General features: G+C 42.8%; 1 protein-coding gene across 3 annotated transcripts in view; it reads left to right on the top strand.

Annotated features, from left to right (window-relative positions):
- The first annotated feature begins 11991 nt into the window (after window positions 1–11991).
- Window positions 11992–22050, top strand: part of SPOCK3 (SPARC (osteonectin), cwcv and kazal like domains proteoglycan 3) — a 433554-nt gene continuing 423495 nt past the window's right edge. For all 3 annotated transcript variants that reach the window (XM_036854214.1, XM_036854215.1, XM_036854213.1), the window contains exons 1-2: window positions 11992–12064; window positions 12384–12554. In XM_036854214.1, the coding sequence (XP_036710109.1) occupies window positions 12384–12554 (171 nt within the window). In that variant the 5' untranslated portion in view covers window positions 11992–12064. The remainder of the gene's footprint in view (window positions 12065–12383; window positions 12555–22050) is intronic.

The raw sequence follows: 22050 nt of genomic DNA, 5'->3' as shown, positions 1-22050 counted from the left end.
CCCAATGCAGGGGGCCCAGGTTCAATCCCTGGTTGGGGAACTAGAGTCCACATGCCATAACAGTAGATCCTGAGTGCTGCAACTAAGACCTGGCACAGCCATAAATAAATAAATAAATAAATATTAAAAAGAAAGTTTAAATAAAAAAATGTGGAAAGATGCATAAGGAGAAAATTCTAAAATGGTACTCTCAGAAAAGAAGACTAATGTCAATTGAGAGACACACTACTATCTTCAGTAGGTGTGGAGATAAACTCATTACCAACCTCTTGTTTGGGCAACTGAACAATCTATCTTATGTCTTGTAAATATCAAAGGGACCCTTAAAATCACTCCCATCTTCTTCCCATAGATTTTGTCAACGTGCATTGAAAATTTAGGATGTGATCATACTTATTGCTTGCTTAACATGTGACGCACTAAGAACATTTCCTAAACTTGCTCATTGAAATTAGCATATTTTCTATTTTACACCTCTCTTTTTATTTTATTTATTTATTTTTTTAAATGGGTGGTATTTTTTTTTAAATTAATTCACCTATTTATTTATTTATTTTTGGCCGTCTTGGGTTGGGTCTTCGTTTCTCTGCGAGGGCTCCCCCCAGCTGCGGCAAGCGGGGGCCACCCTTCATCGCGGTGCATGGGCCTCTCACCATCGCGGCCTCCCCCCGTTGCAGAGCACAGGCTCCAGACGCGCAGGCCCAGCAGCCGTGGCCCACGGGCCCAGTTGCTCCGCGGCACGCGGGATCCTCCCAGACCAGGGCCCGAACCCGTGTCCCCTGCACTAGCAGGCAGACTCCCAACCACTGCGCCACCAGTGAAGCCCCTACACCTCTCTTAATTTAATGTCTGCTTTTCTACTGGATTGTAAAACATTTCCTCATTGATTTATAATTTTTCTTTGCATAATAAATAAAATAAACCCTATGTTATTTGTGTCAAACAGTTTCTCTCAGTTTGTTTTTATTCCTTTGTTTCTGTCAAAATAAATTTCTGTTTAATTTTCATTTATTTTAAATAACAAGCATTTGCATTTTATGTAATCAGATTTATCCATTTCCACGTTTTTGTTTTTGGGAATTTTGGTTATGCTTAACAATGTATTCCCCATTCTAATGTTAGGGGAACCACTGAGAGAAACTGCCCACCCTGGCCACGCATGATAGTAACCACTTGCATGAGTTATCTTACAACAGGAGGTCCCGGTAAGGAATGGGAAACTAACAAGCTAGCACCAACTGGAATAATTTGGGAAAGGTCAAAGGAGAGAGGAGACTCCAGTCCATATGTCCTACCAACCTCCCAGAAGCCATCAAGCTGGAATCCATCTTGGCTGAGCGATGCGTGTGCCACCAGGAAGGACCCTGAGTCAGAATGATTGGCCAGAGACAACCCGGAAACTAACCCCATCACCATAAAATCCGAGACTGAGAGCCACGTGGAGAGCAGTCCTCCTGGGTTCCCTTATCCACCTGCTCTCTGCCCAGGCGCCCCTTCCCAATAACGTCTCCTGCTTTGTCAGCATGTGTGTCTCCTCGGACAATTCATTTCTGAGTATTAGACAAGAGCCCACTCTTGGGCCCTGGAAGGGGTTCCCCTTCCTGCAACACTAAGATTACACATTTAATACAATTTTTTTAAAGATTCTGTTTCTATGATTTAAGTGTTTAATACATCTGAAATGTACTCTGATTCGATGAGTGAGGTATTAGATTTTTGAGTCAGTTAAGAATAATTTTGGGTTGGAAGACTTCAGGGAAGGTGGCAAATTGGAGGCACATATTAACTTTCCCCTCTCTTGAAACCACCATAAACTAATGACAGAGGGATCTTTAAAGATGCATAAAGCAAAAAGCAGACGATATCAGCTACAGAATGATGATGGAACTGAGCTGAGTAGGGAGAGGAATGGGACCAAGAGCACGGAACCCTAAGAAGGTGGACAGGATGAGAACACTTGATCCCCAGGAGACTCCACAATTAACAGCACGTGGTTACTTCTTCACGTCTAGGTAAAAGGATAAGGCTAAGGTGAGGAGGAGTGGCTGAAGATTCATATAAGAAGCAGTCAGACCTACTCCAATGGCCCTTCCCTCCTGTGAGAGTGGGCGGTGGATTTTCTAGAGGATAAAACACAGGATCCCTGGAAGCGAGCTGATCATGCCCAGATGTGTGGAGTTTACATCCAAATGCAGGGAGATTAAGCAAATGTACACCTGCTGAGCTGAGACCCCCTAACTCTGCGCCAGCCAGGAATTCAGGAGCAGCTGACTGGATGGTTTGGGCTCAGAGACCCTCTTGCCTTGTGGTCAAAATGTTGGCCAGAACTACAGTCATTCAAAAGCTCAGCTGGGGCTGGACAGTCTCTTCCGAGGTAGCTCACTGGCCTTCCTGGCAGCCTGGTCCTGGCCAGTTGTGAGGAGCCTCAGTTTTTCCCACATAGGCATCTTGAGGGTCCTCACAACTTGGTGGTGGTCTCTCCAGGGAGCAGATAATCAGAGAGACAGCCAACCAGCCAGACGGAAACCATTCTTTTTATTACTAGCCTCAGAAGTCACATAGCACCATCCCCTCATTTCCATGTGATGCCATCAGGGCCCAGGGGAAACTCAGACACTCTGTCCTTCTCCATCCCCATGTCCCCCACTCTCAGAGGCAGTGAGAAATCCCACTTTTGCTGGGAAGATGTTAGTAGGGGCTGAACCTACAACCCAACCACCCATGAAGAGGCAGTGCTGCTATGAATGAGAGCCTCATTTTTGCAAGCAGTGAGTTTGGCAGGGTCCAGATGAGAAGCTGAATTTACAAGTGCCCCATTTTTGCAAGCAGTGAGTTTGGCAGGGTCCAGATGAGAAGCTGAATTTACAAACCCACCTAGCACTGCGGTTATCACCTAACAGGGGAACTGCCTACTTAAAAAAAAAAGATTAAATAGGATCCAGTCATAGCATAATATCCAAAATGAGAAAGATAATCAACAGACACCAATACCAAGATGAATCAGTTGTTGGAATTGTCTGACAAGGATTATGGAAGCATAAAGATGCTTCAACAAGTAGTTACAAATTATCTTGGAACAAAAGGAAAAACAGAAAACCAAAGAAGTGAACACTATAAATAGAAGGAGATAACAGATAAATTGAACCAGATGACCAGATAACTGAAATTAAAAAACTCACTAGATGGGCTCAATAGCAGAACAAAGATGACAGAGGATTAGGATAAATGAACTGGAGAATCAGTGAATTCATGAATTGAATTTACCTAATCTGAATATCAGAGAGAAAGTGGACTAAAAAAATAAGGGAATAGCTTCAGTGAGCTGTGAAGAAACAAAAGAACTAACATTCATATTATTTGCACTAAAGAAAAAACAGAGAAAGAGACACTGACAAAATACTTGAAGAAATAATGGATGAATACTCCCCAAGTATGGTGAAAGACGTAAACCTACAGATTCAAGAGACTGAGTTAACACCAAATAGGTTATACCCAAAGAAATCCACTCCTGAAACGTCTGAAAATTTTAAACACAAAAAAAATCTTAAAATTGGCTAGAGAGGGACCATATTACCTACAGAGAACAACAATTCACATGACAGGAAATTTCCCATCTGAAACCACGGAGGACAGAAGGAAATGGCAAAACATTTTTCAAGTACTGAAAGAAAAGAACTGCCAACCACAAATTCTATATCTGGTGAAACTATCATTCAGGAATGAACAGGAAATAAAGATGTTCTCAAATAAAAGGAAATGAAAACAAAGATCACTAGCAAACTTATCTTTTAAGTATGGCTAAAGAAATTTTTTAAAGAGAAAGAAAATGATAGCAAAAGAAGGCTTGGGACTTTAGAAGGAAATGTAAACATTGGAATGGGTAAAAAAGAGGGGCAAATAAGACTAATCTCATTAGTTTCTTAAATCATATTTGATGGTTAAAGCAAAATTAAAACATCACCTAAGTGATGCCCTACATATGTAGAGGAAATTCTTAAGACAATTATATTTAAAGAATCAAGAGGGTAAATGGACCTAAATGGAAATAATGTTTCTGCACTTTGTTCAGAGATTAAAATTCCATATCAGTAGACTGTTATCACTTAAATATGTATATTGTAATATCTAGAGAAACCAAGGTAGACTATACATTTGGTCATAAAACAAAGCTCAATACATTTAAAATAATTGAAATCATTCATAGCATATTCTGTGACCATATGGAACCAACTAGAATTAACAACATAAAAACAATATAAAAATCTCCAAACATCTGGAAATCAAACAATACATATGTAAACAATCTCCGAGTCAAAGAGGAATTTTAAAAAGAAATTAAAAGTGCATAGAACTGAATGAAAATGGACACACAACATATCAAAACGTGTGAGATGCAGCTAAAGCAGTACAGGAAGTAAATTTATAGCAATAAATGCTTATAATTAGGAAACAAGGTTCTAAAATTTATAATCTAATTTCCTACCTTAAGAAATTAGAGAAAAGAGTAAAATTAATCCATATAAGGAAAGATATAGTGAAGATAAGAGATCAATAAAATTGGAAGGGGCTTCCCTGGTGGCACAGTGGTTGAGAATCTGCCTGCCAATGCAGGCGACACGGGTTCGAGCCCTGGTCTGGGAGGATCCCATATGCCACGGAGCAACTAAGCCCGTGAGCCACAACTGCTGAGCCTGCGCGTCTGGAGCCTGTGCTCCGCAACAAGAGAGACCACGACAGTGAGAGGCCCACGCACTGCGATGAAGAGTGGCCCCCGCTCGCCACAACTAGAGAAAGCCCTCGCACAGAAACGAAGACCCAACACAGCCAAAAATAAATAAATAAATAAATAAATAAATAAAATTAAAAAAATAATAATAATAAAATTGGAAAATAATAGAAAAAAATCAATGGAACAAAAATCTGATTTAAAAAAATTAATAAAAATTATAAAGCTCTAAGAAGACTGACAGAGATGGGAGGAAGACACAAATCATCGGTATCAGGGATAAAACCAGGGCTGTTCCTATGGATCGTGCATTCACTAAAAGGATGAAAAGGGAATGTTACAAATAACAAATAAATTTGATAACTTACAAGCATCAATCCCTTAAAAATCACCAACTATCAACACTCAACCATAGTGAAACATATAACCTGAAGAGTCCTCTACCAAGTAAAGAAATTAAGCTTGTAATTAAAAAGCTCCTGAAAGGAAAATAAAAAAATGTCAAGAAAAATATCTCAAGATCTCATTTCAAAGTACAACCTGAACTAAATTGAGCTGTATCATTGTTGATTGCAGCCCAGAACTGGATTACTACAGCAAATCTAATTAGCATTACTTGTTTAAAAAAATTTTAAAAAAGAGCAAAAAGCTTGTTTTGTACTAGCCAGCTAAAATAAGTCAACAAAAATTCACAAAGATAAACATAAAAGGTTCTTTGTAGATCTTGATTTAGAAACTCTATCTATAGCTATTTGAGGATAAAATATTGTCCCTGTACCCAAGCAGGACCCTATGGGGCCTTCTTGGGACAGACCCCTCCCCCCATATCCTCTGCTTTAGCTCCTCTCTGAAGTACCCAGATAAGAGTATCTGATGCACATTTCCTCAGTTTTCCAGATGCTAAAACCACCACCAAATGGCAGAAACTAACTACTTGATGATTAGGAGCATGTAGCCCCCAGACCTTCTGGCACCTAAGGACTGACCACCGTCATCAATCAGAGAATTGTGCACGAGCTGATCACACATCCTGGGACCCCTGCCCCCCCACATTGCCTTTAAAAATGCTTTGCTGAAAACTTTCAGGGAGTTCAGGGGTTTTTAAGCACCAGCCAGCCATCTCCTTGCATGGCTCGGCAATAAACCTTTCTCTGCTCCAAACTCCAACGTTTTGGTTTGTTTGGCCTCACTCCGTGCTGGGCACTTGAACTTGCGTCAGGTAACAGCCTAGGGCAAATAACATTCTGAGTCAAAGAATAAGTTCACTCCACACACATTCTTATATGAAGGTTACTATATTAATAAATCTGCAGGTCAAACAACTTTTAAAAACATATCTGTATTAATCTCAAGGACAGAATTATTTTTAAAAACCTTTTTGATTTGCATATTTTTAAATTTAATAACCTTGGTATAAGAATGTTCCTATGTGTAAAGAGAGTTTATTGTTTAAACATTCTGATACATTTTATTTTATACACTTTTGTGTCAGTACCTTTTACCCCTCAGTATAATTTATGTATTTATAATTAATGTTCTTTAAAATTTTTAAATATTTTTCTTAAAAATAGTCAAGAGTTGGGCTTCCCAGGTGGCGCAGTGGTTGAGAATCTGCCTGCTAATTGCAGGGGACACGGGTTCGAGCCCTGGTCTGGGAAGATCCCACATGCTGCGGAGCAACTGGGCCCGTGAGCCACAACTGCTGAGCCTGCGTGTCTGGTGCCTGTGCTTCGCAACGAGAGGCCGCGACAGTGAAAGGCCCGCGCACCGTGATGAAGAGTGGCCCCCGCTCGCCGCAACTAGAGAAAAGCCCTAGCACAGAAACGAAGACCCAACACAGCCAAAAATAAATAAATAAATTTATAAAAAAAAAAAAAAAAGATTAAATAGGTTCATTTAAAAAAATTGAAAAAAAAAAGTCAAGAGTAATATCTCAACGTAAAGTAAAAACAAATTTTAATTGCCTTATTGGTCATTTTCCAGTACCATCAATTTAGTAATCAATAATTTAATCAGATTCACCCTCTGGTTTAAATATTGAAAAATGTCTTTTTAAGAATTACCATAATTAAACTGATTGATGTGCTTTTCATATTTATTATAGCTTTTAAAGTCAATTTATCTACTGAATGTTTAAGTTAAATCACAGGAGGGCCTGTTTATCAAGTTTGTTTAAGTGGGGTTGGTCTCTAAAAACAAACAAACAACAACAAAGCCTGTTATACTACCCTAGCAATTCCATTTTAGTTTTTTAAAAAATTTATTTATTTTTGATGCCCCTAATGAAAATTTTAGAAATTATTGCTACTTTCTATTAAATTAAGATCAGATGATTTATAAGACTTAGATGGTTTCAGTAAATAAAATTCTGAGATGAGGACACAGTATGATCCCTCTTGGCATGATTCCAGGATGGTGTTGGCAGGTCTTTAATCTGGTCCTGAACTTTTAATACCCAGGGTTTTGCTTCATTTTTTCTTCTTTTTTATATGCTGAATTCAAGCTTATAGATGGAGATGGCATAAGGCATCACTCTAGACAGTAGACTTTTATAGCTCAGATATTGGTTCCCTCGTCTTATAATGTAATATTTCAGACATGGCCTTAGGATAACTCACTTAACCCTAAACCACAGCTCTGGTGACATCAGACACTCTGCAAAGCCCATTAACCCCCACGGCCCCTTGTCTGCACCAGCTGGCTGTAACAGAAAGGCAACCACACTTGCTTGGTTGGCAAACCACATTTTTTCCTAAAGACAGAGCTGCAGTTTGGTCCATTCCCATCTCAGCCCATCAGGTGGGTTGCCTGCTGGTTCCTGGCTTGCTGCTGCTGAGACCCAGCGTCTGAGGGGATAAGGTCATTTGAGGCAGGGACCAAGGTGCTAGGGGAGCTCCCTGCTTTCATGTCACCTCTTTCCCTGACTCTGAGTAAGGGTGTGTCCCAGCTCTGACTGAAACACAGAAACTAAAAATAGAATTACCATACGACCCAGCAATCCCACTACTGGGCATATACCCAGAAAAAAACCATAATTCAAAAAGATACATGCACCCCAATGTTCATTGCTGCGCTATTTACAATAGCCACGTCATGGAAGCAACCTAAATGCCCATCGACAGATGAATGGATAAAGAAGATGTGGTACATATATGCAATGGAATATTACTCAGCCATAAAAAGGAATGAAATTGGGTCATTTGTAGAGACGTGGATGGATCTAGAGATTGTCATACAGAGTGAAGTAAGTCAGAAAGAGAAAAACAAATATCGTATATTAACGCATATATGTGGAACCTAGAAAAATGGTACAGATGAACCAGTTTGCAGGGCAGAAATACAGACACAGATGTAGGGAACAAATGTACGGACACCAAGGGGGAAAAGTGGCAGGGGTGGTGGTGGTGGTGGGATGAATTGGGAGATTGGGATTCACATATATACACTAATATGTATAAAATGGATGACTAATAAGAACCTGCTGTATAAAAAAATAAATAGGGCTTCCCTGGTGGCGCAGTGGTTGAGAATCTGCCTGCCAATGCAGGAGACACGGGTTCAAGCCCTGGTCTGGGAAGATCCCACATGCCGCGGAGCAACTGGGCCCGTGAGCCACAATTACTGAGCCTGCGCGTCTGGAGCCTGTGCTCCACAACAAGAGAGGCCGCGACGGTGAGAGGCCCGCGCACCGCGATGAAGAGTGGCCCCCGCTCGCCGCAACTGGAGAAAGCCCTCGCACAGAAACGAAGACCCAACACAGCCATAAATAAATAAATAAATAAATAAAAGACTTTCTCAAAAAAAAAAAAAAAAAAAAAAAAAAAAAAAAAAAATAAAATAAAAAAAAAAAAAAAAAAAGAAATGCACAGTAGGCGGGGGAGGAAAGATGGGGGCAGGAGAGGAACAAAAGAACATAAACAAAGGATCAAAACAGCAGTTTCTCTAGAGAGAGAAGACCTAGAAGCAGAGAAGCACGACCACCCTGGAGAAGTTCACAGACCCTCACAACCATTCCTGTGTATTTACTAACAACAGGGTCCCGGGCAGGCTGCAAAGACGAAAGGGCATCCTGTAAAGTGCCTGGCACAGGGAGATGCGCGATGAGTCGGACCTTTCCTGTACATCCTCACGATGGTTATTACAGCAACTGAGAAAGAAAGTGACTAATGAAAGATGGCTCTGTGTGTGTGTGTGTGTGTGTGTGTGTGTGTGTGAAGAAATGGAGCTCCATCAACGTCTTCAGAGATCCCAATCTCAAAGGTGGTTAGAAAGAGACGTGTTGTCACTATACACTGAGTATTTCTCTCTCTAGAATTGTGGCAGGTCTGAAAATGAGGGTAAGAAAACTTAGAGAAGAAATAGACTTAATACAAAAAAAAAAATTCCAAGCAAAGTGTCTTCTATAATAGGTGTTCGTTGATGGATTAACTTCATGTTTAGTACAGGAATTGTTAAAAGGATAAAGAAATAAGTAAGAAAGAAGCTTGACCTCTGGGTCAAGTTCAAGGTCAGAGTGACCCCAATGTTGGCTGTTCATGATGTATATGAGTTATTAATTGGCATGAGGTGACAGAAGTGACAGGAAAGGGGCTGGGAATCTGAAGACTTGTGTCTTGCTGTGACCGATTTTGTAAAGCATGTTCAGAAACACAAAAACAAGCTCTAGCCCTGTCCGGTACTGTCCTGCACCAGTGTCTTACTCTGCCCCCACCAAACACCTCACCCCTCTTCTGCTTTTCTAGCCTTTCCTGTTCCTACACTGGTTCTCAACACAACTGGGAAGCAGGCAGTGAATTACTCCTCTCTGGACCCCCCACTCTGACTTGCAAGGTCCCAGCTACCCCTCCCATGTCTCACCGCATACTTAATTCTCTTCCTTTTTCTCCCCTGTGGTGCTTTGCTCACAGCAAGCTTTCTATTAACCCCCATGGAGGTGTTAAATGATAACCTGGGTGTTAACGGAAGTGTGAATTCTCTCTGGATTATTTAAATTTTGAGAGCAGGCTCTTTAAAGATCCAAACATTCAGTCACATAGGGAGCAAGACGAGGGACTTCCCTGTGACCTTCCCTGTGGCTTTGGAAGAAGGCTGGGGTTCAGGAGTTTTGCCAGTCGGCGGAGGCGAGCTGGACCGCACCAGGCCAGCACAAACTCTCTGCAGACAGGCTCGTTCTACCTCTTTGGACTCACACCATTTCAAACGTGCACTTTGTTGGTAAATCCTGTTCACTGTCAGATCTGGAGCTTGATGCCCTGTTGGAAGCTTTTCTCCCAAGACAAGTACCACTGTCACTGTGAGTTTTTCCACAGATTTTTACAACTGGTAGGTAGCAGTCCATGGGGGGCTGCATCTTTGGAGGTTGCCAGTGACAGCTAGATATGAAGAGATTCTATGAACATCTGAGGTTCAGCAGTGAGATACATGCATTTTGGGTAAATGAAGAATATACCTATATCTGTATCTATATCTATCCATCTAAAGGTGATCATGTTAGCTTCAGATGGCAATCACCATGCTAAAATCCAGATCACTACGGATTCTGAAGGTGGAGAGTTTGTAGCACTATCCCTCATCAAATAATCAAATATTCTGTAGCAAATAACACATCTTTCTTAGAGGTTGGAAGTTTTGTTTTTGTTTTTGTTTGTTTTTGGCTACGTGGTGCGGCTTGTGGGAATCCCCGACCAGGGCTCGAACCCAGGGACTCTGTAGTGGAAGCGGAGTCCTAACCACTGGACCACCAGGGAATTCCCTGGAAGGTCATTTTTAATAATTACTTCTGCTGTGCATGAAGTTTCATCTAAAGCACACTTTCTGTGCTTTTTCTATCAGATTTAAGTTAAAAAGAATGAGGTTTTTTAAACATATTGAAATATTCTCATTGAATTGAGAGTAAAGTACTTCCAATTTTGAAGTAGAGCAGTGAGGCTGGGGTGCAGGCAGCTGAAGGACAGGGCATCCGGAAGAGGCCATAGCAGAGGGCTGACCTAAGGATGATCTAATGATGTCATACACAGGAATTAGAACATTCTAAACTAACGGCCAGCTGTAGAGGCCCAAACACACATCTTTGGAGAATTAGTACACATCAGTGTTCTCGAAGTTATCTGAAACGTGTTGACATCAATCGGTGCATCTATGAATTACAATTGTAGATTCTGGTTTTTTTCCTCCTCTTGCTATCATTCGAGTGGAAAAGGGGGAAATGGTGGGAAAAACATTTTTCTGAGTTAAAAAATAGCAGATTTTTTTCTTTCATTTTTACATACTATACATTCATTTTTAAATTCTGTATTTAAAAAAAATAGCAGTGTTAATTAATCATGTCTGACTCCTATTTTAATATAGTTTGAAACATGTTGCACAAATGTTACATGAGATTGAAACGGAGAACGTGAGAAGGTACAGCTGTTATTCAAATAGCTCCTCCAGTTTCCGAAGCTCCAGGACATTTTCAAAGGTCACAGCTTTGGGAGATGGACTTCCGGCTGAAATAATCTCTAATGATTCACACAGAGATACAGAACGTGATCGCAGTGTTTTAGCCTCTGTGGATCTCCTGATATGCATATAATGTTCACTTCACCTACATCATCTAAGTCTGTGGGAGAGTCTGTCTTCGTCAGAGTCTGCTCACAGCAGGCCAATGACTGACTTCCTTCCAGTTTATTTAGAATATGTGGAGAAGCCAGAGGGAGCCGAGTATTTTGTCATAAATGCAGATTTGGAAGGCAAAACGAGTTTCAAAGCTCTCTTCCATGGTGCAGTAGGGAGCCACAGACTGGGCTTTTAAGTTTTCGGTTCAAGTCCTAGAGCGTAAACTACAGCAGCCAAGGCGTTTTTATGAAAGGAGAATAAGGTACAGCACGTGAGGGATGGGGGCGGACTCACGCGCCCCACGTAGTGAAGATTCTCTCCTTAAAAAAAGAAGGGAAAGGAAAAGAACTTCCGCCCTTTAACATGAAGTTCACGCACACGTAGCTAAAATTTTCTGGACTCCGGCGCATCCCCGAGGCCCCGCGGGCGGCTTCCCCCGGGGCGGGGAGTCGGAGGAGCCGGACGGTGACGCACCGAGTCGTCCTCAGCTCGCGTCCCTCTCCGGCCGCGCAGCGCGGAGCCGCAGGGCAGCAGCTGGGAGACCGCGAGCCCCGGTGCAGCTTGCGTCCCGGTGCCGAGCGCGCCCCGAGTCCCGCGCCCCCGGGAGCGAGGCCGGTCGGCGGCCGCGCCGGAGCCGGTGCGGAGGGGGCGGGAGGCGGATGCGGGTCCGCGCGGGCGCCGCGTCCTCCGCTCCAGCCGAGTCGCATCCGGAGCGCCCGCAGCTCGGATCCGGGGAGGAAGGTGGGCCCGGAGGAGGCGGGACGGGAGAGGGGTCGGGCAGGGGTCCCGGGGAGGGGGGGCGGGGAAGGGGAGCGTGGATGGGGGAGGGAAGGAGGGAGGGGCGCGCAGAGACGAGCGGCGGCCGCGGGTGGGCACGGGCGCGCGGGGCGGCGGCGGCCGCGGGAACCGGGAGCGGCTCTGGGAGCGTGTCCAGTGCGTCCGGCGGGGCCGGGCGGCCCACGGGGTTGGCGCCGGACTTCCTCCCGCCCCCACCCCGCTCCCGGCCGAGACGCGCGGTTCGGGCCCTCGTGTGATTCGGCCCCGCTTTCTCCGTCCACAGATGCTCCGGGCGCCGGCCGTGCTGTGCGTGTGCGCGGCCGCCTGGTGCGCGCAGGCTCTGGCGGCGGCCGCGGGTCGGCCGGACGGCGGCAATTTTCTGGACGACAAACAATGGCTCAGCACGGTGTCCCAGTACGACCGGGAGGCCGGACAGTGGAACCGATTCCGAGACGTAAGTCGGCGCCTTCCCGCGCTCGAGCGCGCTGCCCGAGGCGGGGTGGGGGTCGGGTTGGGGCGCGGGGGGGAAGTGGGCGCCTTGGAGGCCGCGCCGTGCTGGGGGGTCGCCTCCCCGGGGTCCGGGTGCCCCACGGTCCTCTCCCCGCCCCCAAAGGTTCGCAAAGTGCCACCTGCCCAACTTTGCACGGGGCCTGGCGCTGGCGGGCACGGCCAGGGGGCTGGCGAGGCGTTGCGCTGAGGTGGGCTCGATCCCGCGGCTGGCGGCGCACCCGGGGGCGTGGGGGGCGGGAGCGGGAAGGTGTGGGCTCGTCGGCGCCCGCCCGCTCCCGGGGACGGAGGGTGTCTGGGGCCCCGGTGAGCGTCAGCCTCCGCACCCGGCGAGGACCTGCACTCCGTCACGATGTTGCAGACTGCGCGGCGAGGGTGGGCGGCCGGGGCGGCAGTGACAGGGTTAAGCTGTGGACCCCCACCCCACCCCCCCTCACGTCCCGCATCCTACCTGCGAGCTTCCTCAGGGACGGTGAGGGCTATCGAGACGCAGCCTGTACCTGAGACCCGACCGCGGGTCGCTCCGCACCTGCTGGTCAGTGCCCATCCGCTGGTCAGTGTGCACCGCACGCGGACGCAGCGGAGCCGCGGGGTCGGCGCGGTGGTCCCGGTGGGGCTGCCCCTCCCCCCGCCCCCCTTAAGCCTCTGTGGTCGGGTTGGCGGACGCCAGCCGCGCTCCGCACACCTGAGGACCCTCTGGACCCGCCCGCAGCGCCTCGTGCGCAGAGGCGGATCTGCTCCCTCGGGCTCACACTCCGTCCTGATTTGGGAAATTGGGAAAGTGAGTGGAAGCTCGGGCTAGTTTCATTCTGGGCCCTTCACCCCCAGCCGCTCGCAACGCCCGTCACAAGAAGTGGCTGACAAGCCGAGCCCAACGTGGAGCCGATTCTGGCAGCCGGATTCCGCCAGAAACGCTCATTTTTACTTTAAAATTCGACGTAGCATCTCATTGATAATAGGCCTGCGTATAGGTGGTGGAAAACGGTGATGGTCGCATTTAACAGGGCTCTGTCTTACATGCCCGTGAGTGAAGCCTAAGCAACATTTTACTGATGAGTAAAATTTCTTTCACCGGCGAGCCCCTTACACTCCTGTTTTATTCAAGTTGATGCTGGTGTCGAATACGATCCAAAAGGCCAGCAGGCGAATGAGATATTTCTAAACCTAGGGGAAATTTTCTGTTCATCCTGCCTTCATTTGGGTTGAACATTTGTATCTATTTGAATAATGCTTCCTATTATGACATTTCGTTGCTGAATGGCTACTTTAAAAATCTTTAAAAAATGGATTTTATGCTTCCTTCTCTAAAACATTTTATATCTTGAATATCTTAGTATTCTCTGACTTTATTCAAATTACTTTATTGAATTATTAAGAGCAAACCAGTCTATACTCGGACAGTTTGTAAATGTGCTTGATTTAAACGACTGAGAAAGCCGAGTGGCCTGGAAGGATTAAATATTCCAGGATTCCTGCAGCCAGCTTCTTCGGAGACCAAGTAGACTATTGTATTGCTACCGTGTTTGCAGTTATTCTTATGTGATCTCAGGGGCAAAATCCATCAGAATTATATGTTAAATTTAAGTAAAGGATTTACTGAGTTTTTTTTTTTTTTTTTTTTTTAGCAAACATCTCTTTGAAGTACATGCAAATATACATGCAAATGTAATAAGGATTTATTTGAAAAACTTCTGCAAGGTTTTAGGCTTACCGTTTTAGTAAGACAGTTAAATTTTGTGGATGGCTTCTGGAGAGCAGGCAGGAGATTAGTGATTGTTCCCCCTTGAACCACCTGTAGCTTATTGTTAACATGATAAAAGGTGTGCTGACAGTGTGTTGTCTTAATGCAGAATGCACACTATATCCTTATTTAGACCACCCACCCCACTGGCAATTTACATATTTTCTTTACGTGTTGGGGAATTGTTAGGTTGATAATTTCTTTCCATCTTTTTCATAATGTTGTTTATTGGTTGGTTCATTTTAAACTGGGAACACATGGTTAGGAGGCATTGCTTGAAACAAGTCTGTACTTCGCGGATCTACCTTTAAATGTCCTGCCTCAGCTCTGATATCTTAAATAATGACGTTGCATACTCAGTTTGTATAAAGGCAAAGGAACAAGGAAATCTGAACCTCTTCTTTTGGAAACAGTTTGACTGAAGTACTTCTGTTTAGTGCTTTTCTCCCATTAAAACATAATTACTTTCATTTAGAAAAAAAGCTTTGAGATTTCTTAGCATAATTGATGCTGAAATGAATTCTTACCTTCTTGTGGCTATTTTACACAGTTACCATTATTTTAGAAGTAACTCTTTAATGAAAGTTGGAAATATATCTTCTTTCGAATAATATTTGAAAACTATTTTGAATAATATTTGAAAATACAATTAATCATTCTATTTTAATTGAATGATTTTTAAAATAAATGTAGTCTTTAAGTAGGTTTTATATAATATAAATTGTTTTATATAATAAAGCTTTAGAAATAAGGACCATGGGTAGGAAATATTCTGTGGGAGCAGGTGAACAGAAGAACAGGGTCATTAATGACTCAGTGGTGAAGGATGAGTCATCTTCCCAGTTTCCTTAGGATAAATCACAGAGAAATAAGAAAACCACAGGACAGCTTACAGTGAGTAAGTATTAACATAGGAGAAGCTTCAAGTACTTTTGACCACTCTATACCCTGTACTAGCCACGCTCTTTGAATAAAGTTTTGTTGCCCTTTTAAAGTGTACAAAATGATGTATAGACACAGAGAACTTTTATGCTTTTGAAGATCAAAAGGATATATTATATTTGGTTATTGGTATAAAATTCCTGTAGAGATTCTAGTCTCCATGTTTTAGGAAAAATAAAAGTTTAACTTGAAGATAGAAAGAGGTCAGCACATTTTAAAATAAGTGTGGTAGATTGAGCCAGCCTATTCAGGGTAAAATGATGAGATGTTGAAATAAAGCAGACAAAAAACTCTCAACCTCAGGGTATGTTAAGTAGATACACTGGTTGCATGGCATTTTCTGCTTTTTTAGTTCTGTTGAGTGGTGATAAAATCCAGAACCCAAGACTCCTCAGTGGGGGAATTGTGGGAATACTACGACCTTCACCAGGTACAGGGTAGAGACCCCCTCACCCCGTTTTTGCAAACATGAATATATACACCAGTCTATTAGGAGAATTGGATATCAGTATCATTATAAGGAAACCATGAATCACATGGTTTATATATTATATATTTCAAACATTTATGATTTATAAGTCAATTAAACTATACACTTTATCATGTAATAAATGAGTATGGAATTTGGAAACCAATAAATCGGCAGTGAATTATATAATACTACCATCAACCTTTTATATTATTGATTTCACTGGAGGACATATACTAATTAGGAATGATGGAAGGAATACTGTATGTTGGCAGCAGTACAATAAAAATCTAGCAAAAGTGGCAGTGTTGGTCATGCTAATTTTAAATAACTCATATAATCAAATCAGAATTCTGTCCTTAAATTGAAATTCAAATGCTTCTAGGTTACATTTCTTTTTCAATAAAAATACCTGGGAGTGGTGGGTAGGGGGAAGAGGTAGGGATGAATAGGTGGATCACAGAGAAATTTTTTTTTTAATCAAAGATACTTTTAAAAAAAATTTTTCAGAAATATAGTTGATTTACAATGTTGTGTTAGTTTCAGGTCTACAATAAAGTGATTCAGTTATACATATATACAAGATATATGTATGTATGTGTGTGTATATATATATATATATATACACACACACACACACACACATACACACACAAGATACTGAGTATAGTTCACTGTGCTGTACAGTAGGTCCTTGTTGATGATCTATTTTATATATAGTGCTTTGTATATTTTAATCCCAAACTCCTAATTTATCCCTTCCACCAACCTTTCCCCTTTGGTAACCATAAGTTTGTTTTCTATTCTGTGAGTGAGTCTGTTTCTGTTTTGTAAATAAGTTCATTTGTATCATTTTTTTAGATTCCACATATAAGTGATATCATATGATACTTGTCTTTCTCTGTCTGACTTAGTTCACTCAGTATGATAATCTCTAGGTCCATCCATGTTGCTGCAAGTGGCATTATTTCATTCCTTTTTTATGGCTGAGTAGTATTCCATTTGTATATATGTACCACATCTTCTTTATCCAGTCCTCTGTCCATTGACATTTAGGTTGTTTCCATATCTTGGCTATTGTAAATAATGCTGCTGTGAACATTTGGGTGTGTGTATCTTTTGGAATTAGTGTTTTTGTTTTCTTCAGATATGTACAGTATGGGGGTTCCTTAAAAAACTACAAGTAGCGTTACCATATAATCCAGCAATCCTACTCCTGGGCATATATCCAGAGAAAACTATAATTTGAAAAGATACATGCACCACAGAGGACTTTTTGAGCAGTGAAAATAGTCTGTATGATAGTAAGATGGTAGATACATGTCACTGTACGTTTGTCCAAGCCCAAGTGTGAGCCCTAAGGTAAACCATGGACTTTGGGTGACTGTGATGTGTCCTGTAGTGGGATCAATTGTAACATTGTAACAAATGTCCCATCTGGTGGGGAGGGTGACAAGGGAAATTCATGCACGTGTGGGCAGTGCGTATATGAGAAATCTTGGTAGCTTCCTCTCAGTTTTTCTGTGAACCTAAAACTGCTCTACAGAAGTAGAGTCTTAAGGGGCTTTCCTGGTGGCGCAGTGGTTAAGAATCCGCCTGCCAATGCAGCGGACACAGGTTCAAGCCCTGGTCCAGGAAGATCCCGCATGCCGCGGAGCAACTAAGCCCGTGTGCCACAACTACTGAGCCTGCGCTCTAGAGCCCGTGAGCCACAACTAGAGGAAGCCCGCGCACAGCAATGAAGACCCAACAGAGCCAAAATAAAATTAAAAAAATAAAAAAGTAGAGTAAAAAAAAAAATCATAACCACAACTCCATCACCTCAAAAAACAAACACTGTTTTAAGAAGTGGTTACCATTTGTGTTGCAAAACCTGAAATCAACTTCAGTTACATTTGTTCCTTCAGTAATTTTTAATACTCTTTAGATGTATCGGAAGCAGTAGGTAGTAAAGTTTTACAATTTAACTTTAAAAATGCAACCTTAACATAAATTAAGGGACATGTGAAATGTTGTGAAAATGTAAAATATAGGTCAAAGTGTCTCAGAGGCACTCAAATTATAAGTTGGTCTTTTAAAAATGCCTGATTTGGATATACTGAATAGTAAGTAAACACTTATGGACTTCTTTTTTTTTTAAATTTTATTGAAGTATACCTGATTTACAATGTTGTGCTAATTTCTGGTGTGCAGCAAATTGATTCAATTATACGTGTGTGTATGTATGTATATATGGTCTTATTCTTTTCCATTGTTTATCACAGAATATTGAGTATATCAGTGGTTCCCTGTGCTCTACAGGAGGACCTTGTTGTTTATGTATGCTCTATAATAGTTTACATCTGCTAATCCCAAACTCCTATGAACTTCCTTTTTCTTTCCCTTTTCACTTGAGTTGGGGTTCGAGCGTACAGATTATTTGAGAGAGAAGGCTGATGGGGAGGGATGTTTCCACGTCCTTAGTGGCTGCTGAGGAATAAAGCACCCCCCAACCCCGGCATCTGTTAACTGGGACACAGCTGTTAGAAAGTAAATAGGATGGTTTCTGTGCCTACTACAAGGAAAGGACTCTTGATTTAAAAGGCATTACATACGGTATTTGTTTTTCTCTTTCTGACTTACTTCACCTTGTTTGCTAACACATATATATGGAATCTAAAAAAAAATAAAATGGTTCTGACGAACCTAGGGGCAGGACAGGAATAAAGACGCAGACATAGAGAATGGACTTGAGGACACCGGGAGGGGGAAGGGTAAGCTGGGACCAAGTGAGAGAGTGGCGTGGACTTACATGTACTACCAAATGTAAAATAGCTAGTGGGAAGCAGCCGCATAGCACAGGGAGATCAGCTCGGTGCTTTGTGACCACCTAGAGGGGTGGGATAGGGAGGGTGGGAGGGAGACACAAGAGGGATGGGATATGGGGATATATGTATATGTATAGCTGATTCACTTTGTTATACAGCAGAAACTGACACAACAATGTAAAGCAATTATACTCCAATAAAGACGTTAAAAAAAAACAAAAATAAAAGGCATTACAGTTCAGACGATGGAAATCTTTAAAAGAACCCTCTCAGTGCATTTCTTAGGTTTACAAAGGGCCCTGGCTGTGTGTCCTGACTACTGGCGTCCCCTCAAAACTGAGGCTCCTTTTTTACTGAGATATAATTGACAAATACAATTGTATATACTTAAGGTGTATGGTGTGATGATTTCATATTCATATGTCTTGTGAAATGACCCCTTTTGTGGTACTTTAATAGTAGGCAAGACTTGTATTACTTTGCTTTTCAACAATATGCACCAAAAATACAATTAAACAATTAATAACAATTTGGGGAAATTTAACACATTAGACCATTATTCTCTCTGTTCAGGAATACTTTCTCAATAGTGGATATCCAATTCGGATTTTTTTTTAAGTATATTTTTAGTGCTTCTCACTATGAAACCACATTTTAAAATGTGACACTATTATGTTTTATCACAGTTGAGAACATGGGGTCTTCTTGGGAATTCTTCACAGTTAATTCCTTGCATTTTCACGATTGTTTTTCTCTCCGTCTTTTAATCTTTTGATGACAGTGGGCCACAGTGTGTTTAAAACTCCAAATCCGTAGCAGCCTTTGTAGACAGTGTCCGTATTTGCAGATCAGAGCTGGTGAAGACTATAGCATGAGGTGTTTTTTTATCTTGGGCTGTTGTTCATATTGTTGAAATCAGGGGGTTTACTAGAGAGACAGGCGGTTGACCTCCTAAAGGAAGCAACAGGCCTTAAAGGCCATGGGCCAGTGAGTGGCCTCAGCCGCAAGGGGCCACCCCCATGCAGCACCCTGACCTCTCCTGGTCATGGGGGTCCTGGGTAAACCATGGCCCTGGGTAAGCAGTGGCCCTAGTTAAGTCATGGCCCTGGTTAAGCCATGGCCCTGGTTAAGCCCTGGCCCTGGTTAAGCCCTGGCCCTGGTTAAGCCCTGGTTTTATACAGTCTCCACATCCCTGTTTCTTATCACTACTCGCCCCCCCCCCCCCCACCATACTCACCACGGTGTCAGGATGTAGGGTTGGTTTAATCAAGTCAGCATCATGTGAGGAAGGCAGGTCAGACGATGCCCAGGGATCTGCCGTTTCTGCAGAGGGGCGCCTGGGTGGAGCTGACACCGCATTGTCAGACCCCATCAGGAGGCCTGAACTGAGTACAAAATTTAGTCGATTTGCCCTGGCTTCGTTCTGACAGATAGAAGTTAGGGGCGTGGGTAACACTTTAACTCTCCAGCTCTCATAACTTCTAGTGAATTATTAGGAAAGTGTAACTATAGAGGACTGAGAAATAAGTTACTCTGTATATGTGTGTGAATACATGTTCTGTATGTGTATACGTATGAACATACAGGTCTGTGCATAAATGTATACGTGTTGTATATATGGTTTACCTGTGTGTGTGCGCCTCTTCAAATAGGTAACAGATTAAATAATTAGAAAACCAAGGTGTTGGTATATTGTATGGTAGATATTATTTTTATATGTTAATTAGAAAGCAGACAGTCCCCCTAAAATGTTAAGACATGGATCAGTTTTTTTTTTTTTCTGGTTAAGTTCTCCGCATCTCGTGAATTGAGAACATGATCTCGTTTGCTGTTACGTGTATGGTCCCTGTGTGCTTTCCTGGTTCTTACGGGAAGTCAGCTTGTTGGGGGTTATATGCTAGATATACTTTTATAAACTTTTAGCTAGATATACAAAAGGAACAGCAAGCACTGCTATAAAGCATTTATTCTCCTGCTCTTACAATAAGACTGCTTTTATTTTATGTTATTTTTCTATTGAAGTATAGTTGATTTACACTGTTAATTTCTGCTCTACAGCAAATTGATTCAGTTATACATACATATATATTCTTTTATATTATGGTTTATCACAGGATATTGGATATAGTTCTCTGTGCTCTACAGTATGACCTTGTTGTTTATCCATCCTATTGAATATATGTAATAGCTTACATCTGCTAATCCCAAACTCCCACTCCGCCCCTTCCCCACCCCCTCCCCATTGGCAACCATAAGTCTGTTCTCTATGTCTGTGAGTCTGTTTCTGCTTCGTAGATAAGTTCATTTGTGTCATATTTTGGATTCCACACATAAGTGATATCATATGATATTTGTCTTTCTCTGAATTACTTCACTTAGTATGATAATCTCCAGGTCCATCCATGTTGCTGCAAATGGCATTATTTCATTCTTTTTTATGGCTCAGTAATATTCCATTGTATATATGCACCACATCTTCTTTATCCATTTATCTGCCAATGGACATTTAGGCTGTTTCCGTGTAAGACTGCTTTTAGATCTCAGGCCTCTGACTCAGAGTAACATTTTCTGTTCTTATACAACTTTAGTTTTCATGATCTGGGCCAGAATTCTTTTTTTTTTTTTTTTCTCCCTCCCCCCTCCCCCCAATCTCTCCAGAATTCTTTTATTTTATTTTCTGTATTTATTTTTTAAGCAATCTGTGAATCTTCTACATTCACTATCCCAAGTCCCATACGCTCCTGGAGTATTTACATGCGTCTTCCCGTCTATGAACATCCTTTAATCTTTTCAGCTCTTTCTCCTTCTGTTAGCTTACAGATTTCCCTGCCCTGTTGGGCTGTGAGGTCTGTACCACAGTAGACTGTGCTCTCTCCACCCCACACCCCTGCAGTTCACGGGCACCCGCACAGGGACCAGCTGGGAGTGAGGATTAGATAACGCTGACCATGAAGGAGCCGTATGTGAGATTCACCTGCCACCTGCCCGGTCGCGAGGAAAGCCTTTCACATCTGTGTGCTTTGTAGGGACCATTTCCCTTTCTGGCCACCCCCCCTCCAACCCAGTTTTGTAATTTGAATGAATATTTAATTGTTATAAAATGTCAGGTGTCAAATCCTAAACTGCCTTCGCCCATCGGTCCACAGCGTGCCCAGGCGGGCGTGCCAGGCCACTGTGACCGCGTCCACTCGACCGTGGGCTGTATCCCCTCTGCCCATCCCTCTACTTCTTCTGCAGTTTCTCTTCGACCACAGAACCCTGTTGCTCTAAAGCCTTTAGAGGTGTTTTGCTGCCCGCTAGGTAATATCAAACCCAGTGTCCCCCCTCTCTTACTTGACTCCTGCACTTCCATTCACGGATGTGCGCCTGAGTCCGGGCAGTTCGCGGCGCGTCCAGATGTATTCATTTCCATCACTTCTGCCTCACTTACAATTGCTGGTGTTTCAGGTAGCGATGTGTTGGGTTCCTGCCTAAGGGGACTGAA

The sequence above is a fragment of the Balaenoptera musculus genome, chromosome 6 (assembly GCF_009873245.2).
Source record: "Balaenoptera musculus isolate JJ_BM4_2016_0621 chromosome 6, mBalMus1.pri.v3, whole genome shotgun sequence".
Classification (NCBI taxonomy): Eukaryota; Metazoa; Chordata; class Mammalia; order Artiodactyla; family Balaenopteridae; genus Balaenoptera; species Balaenoptera musculus.
The sequence above is the reverse complement of the archived record's forward strand: the minus strand, read 5'-3'. Positions and strand labels throughout refer to the sequence as shown.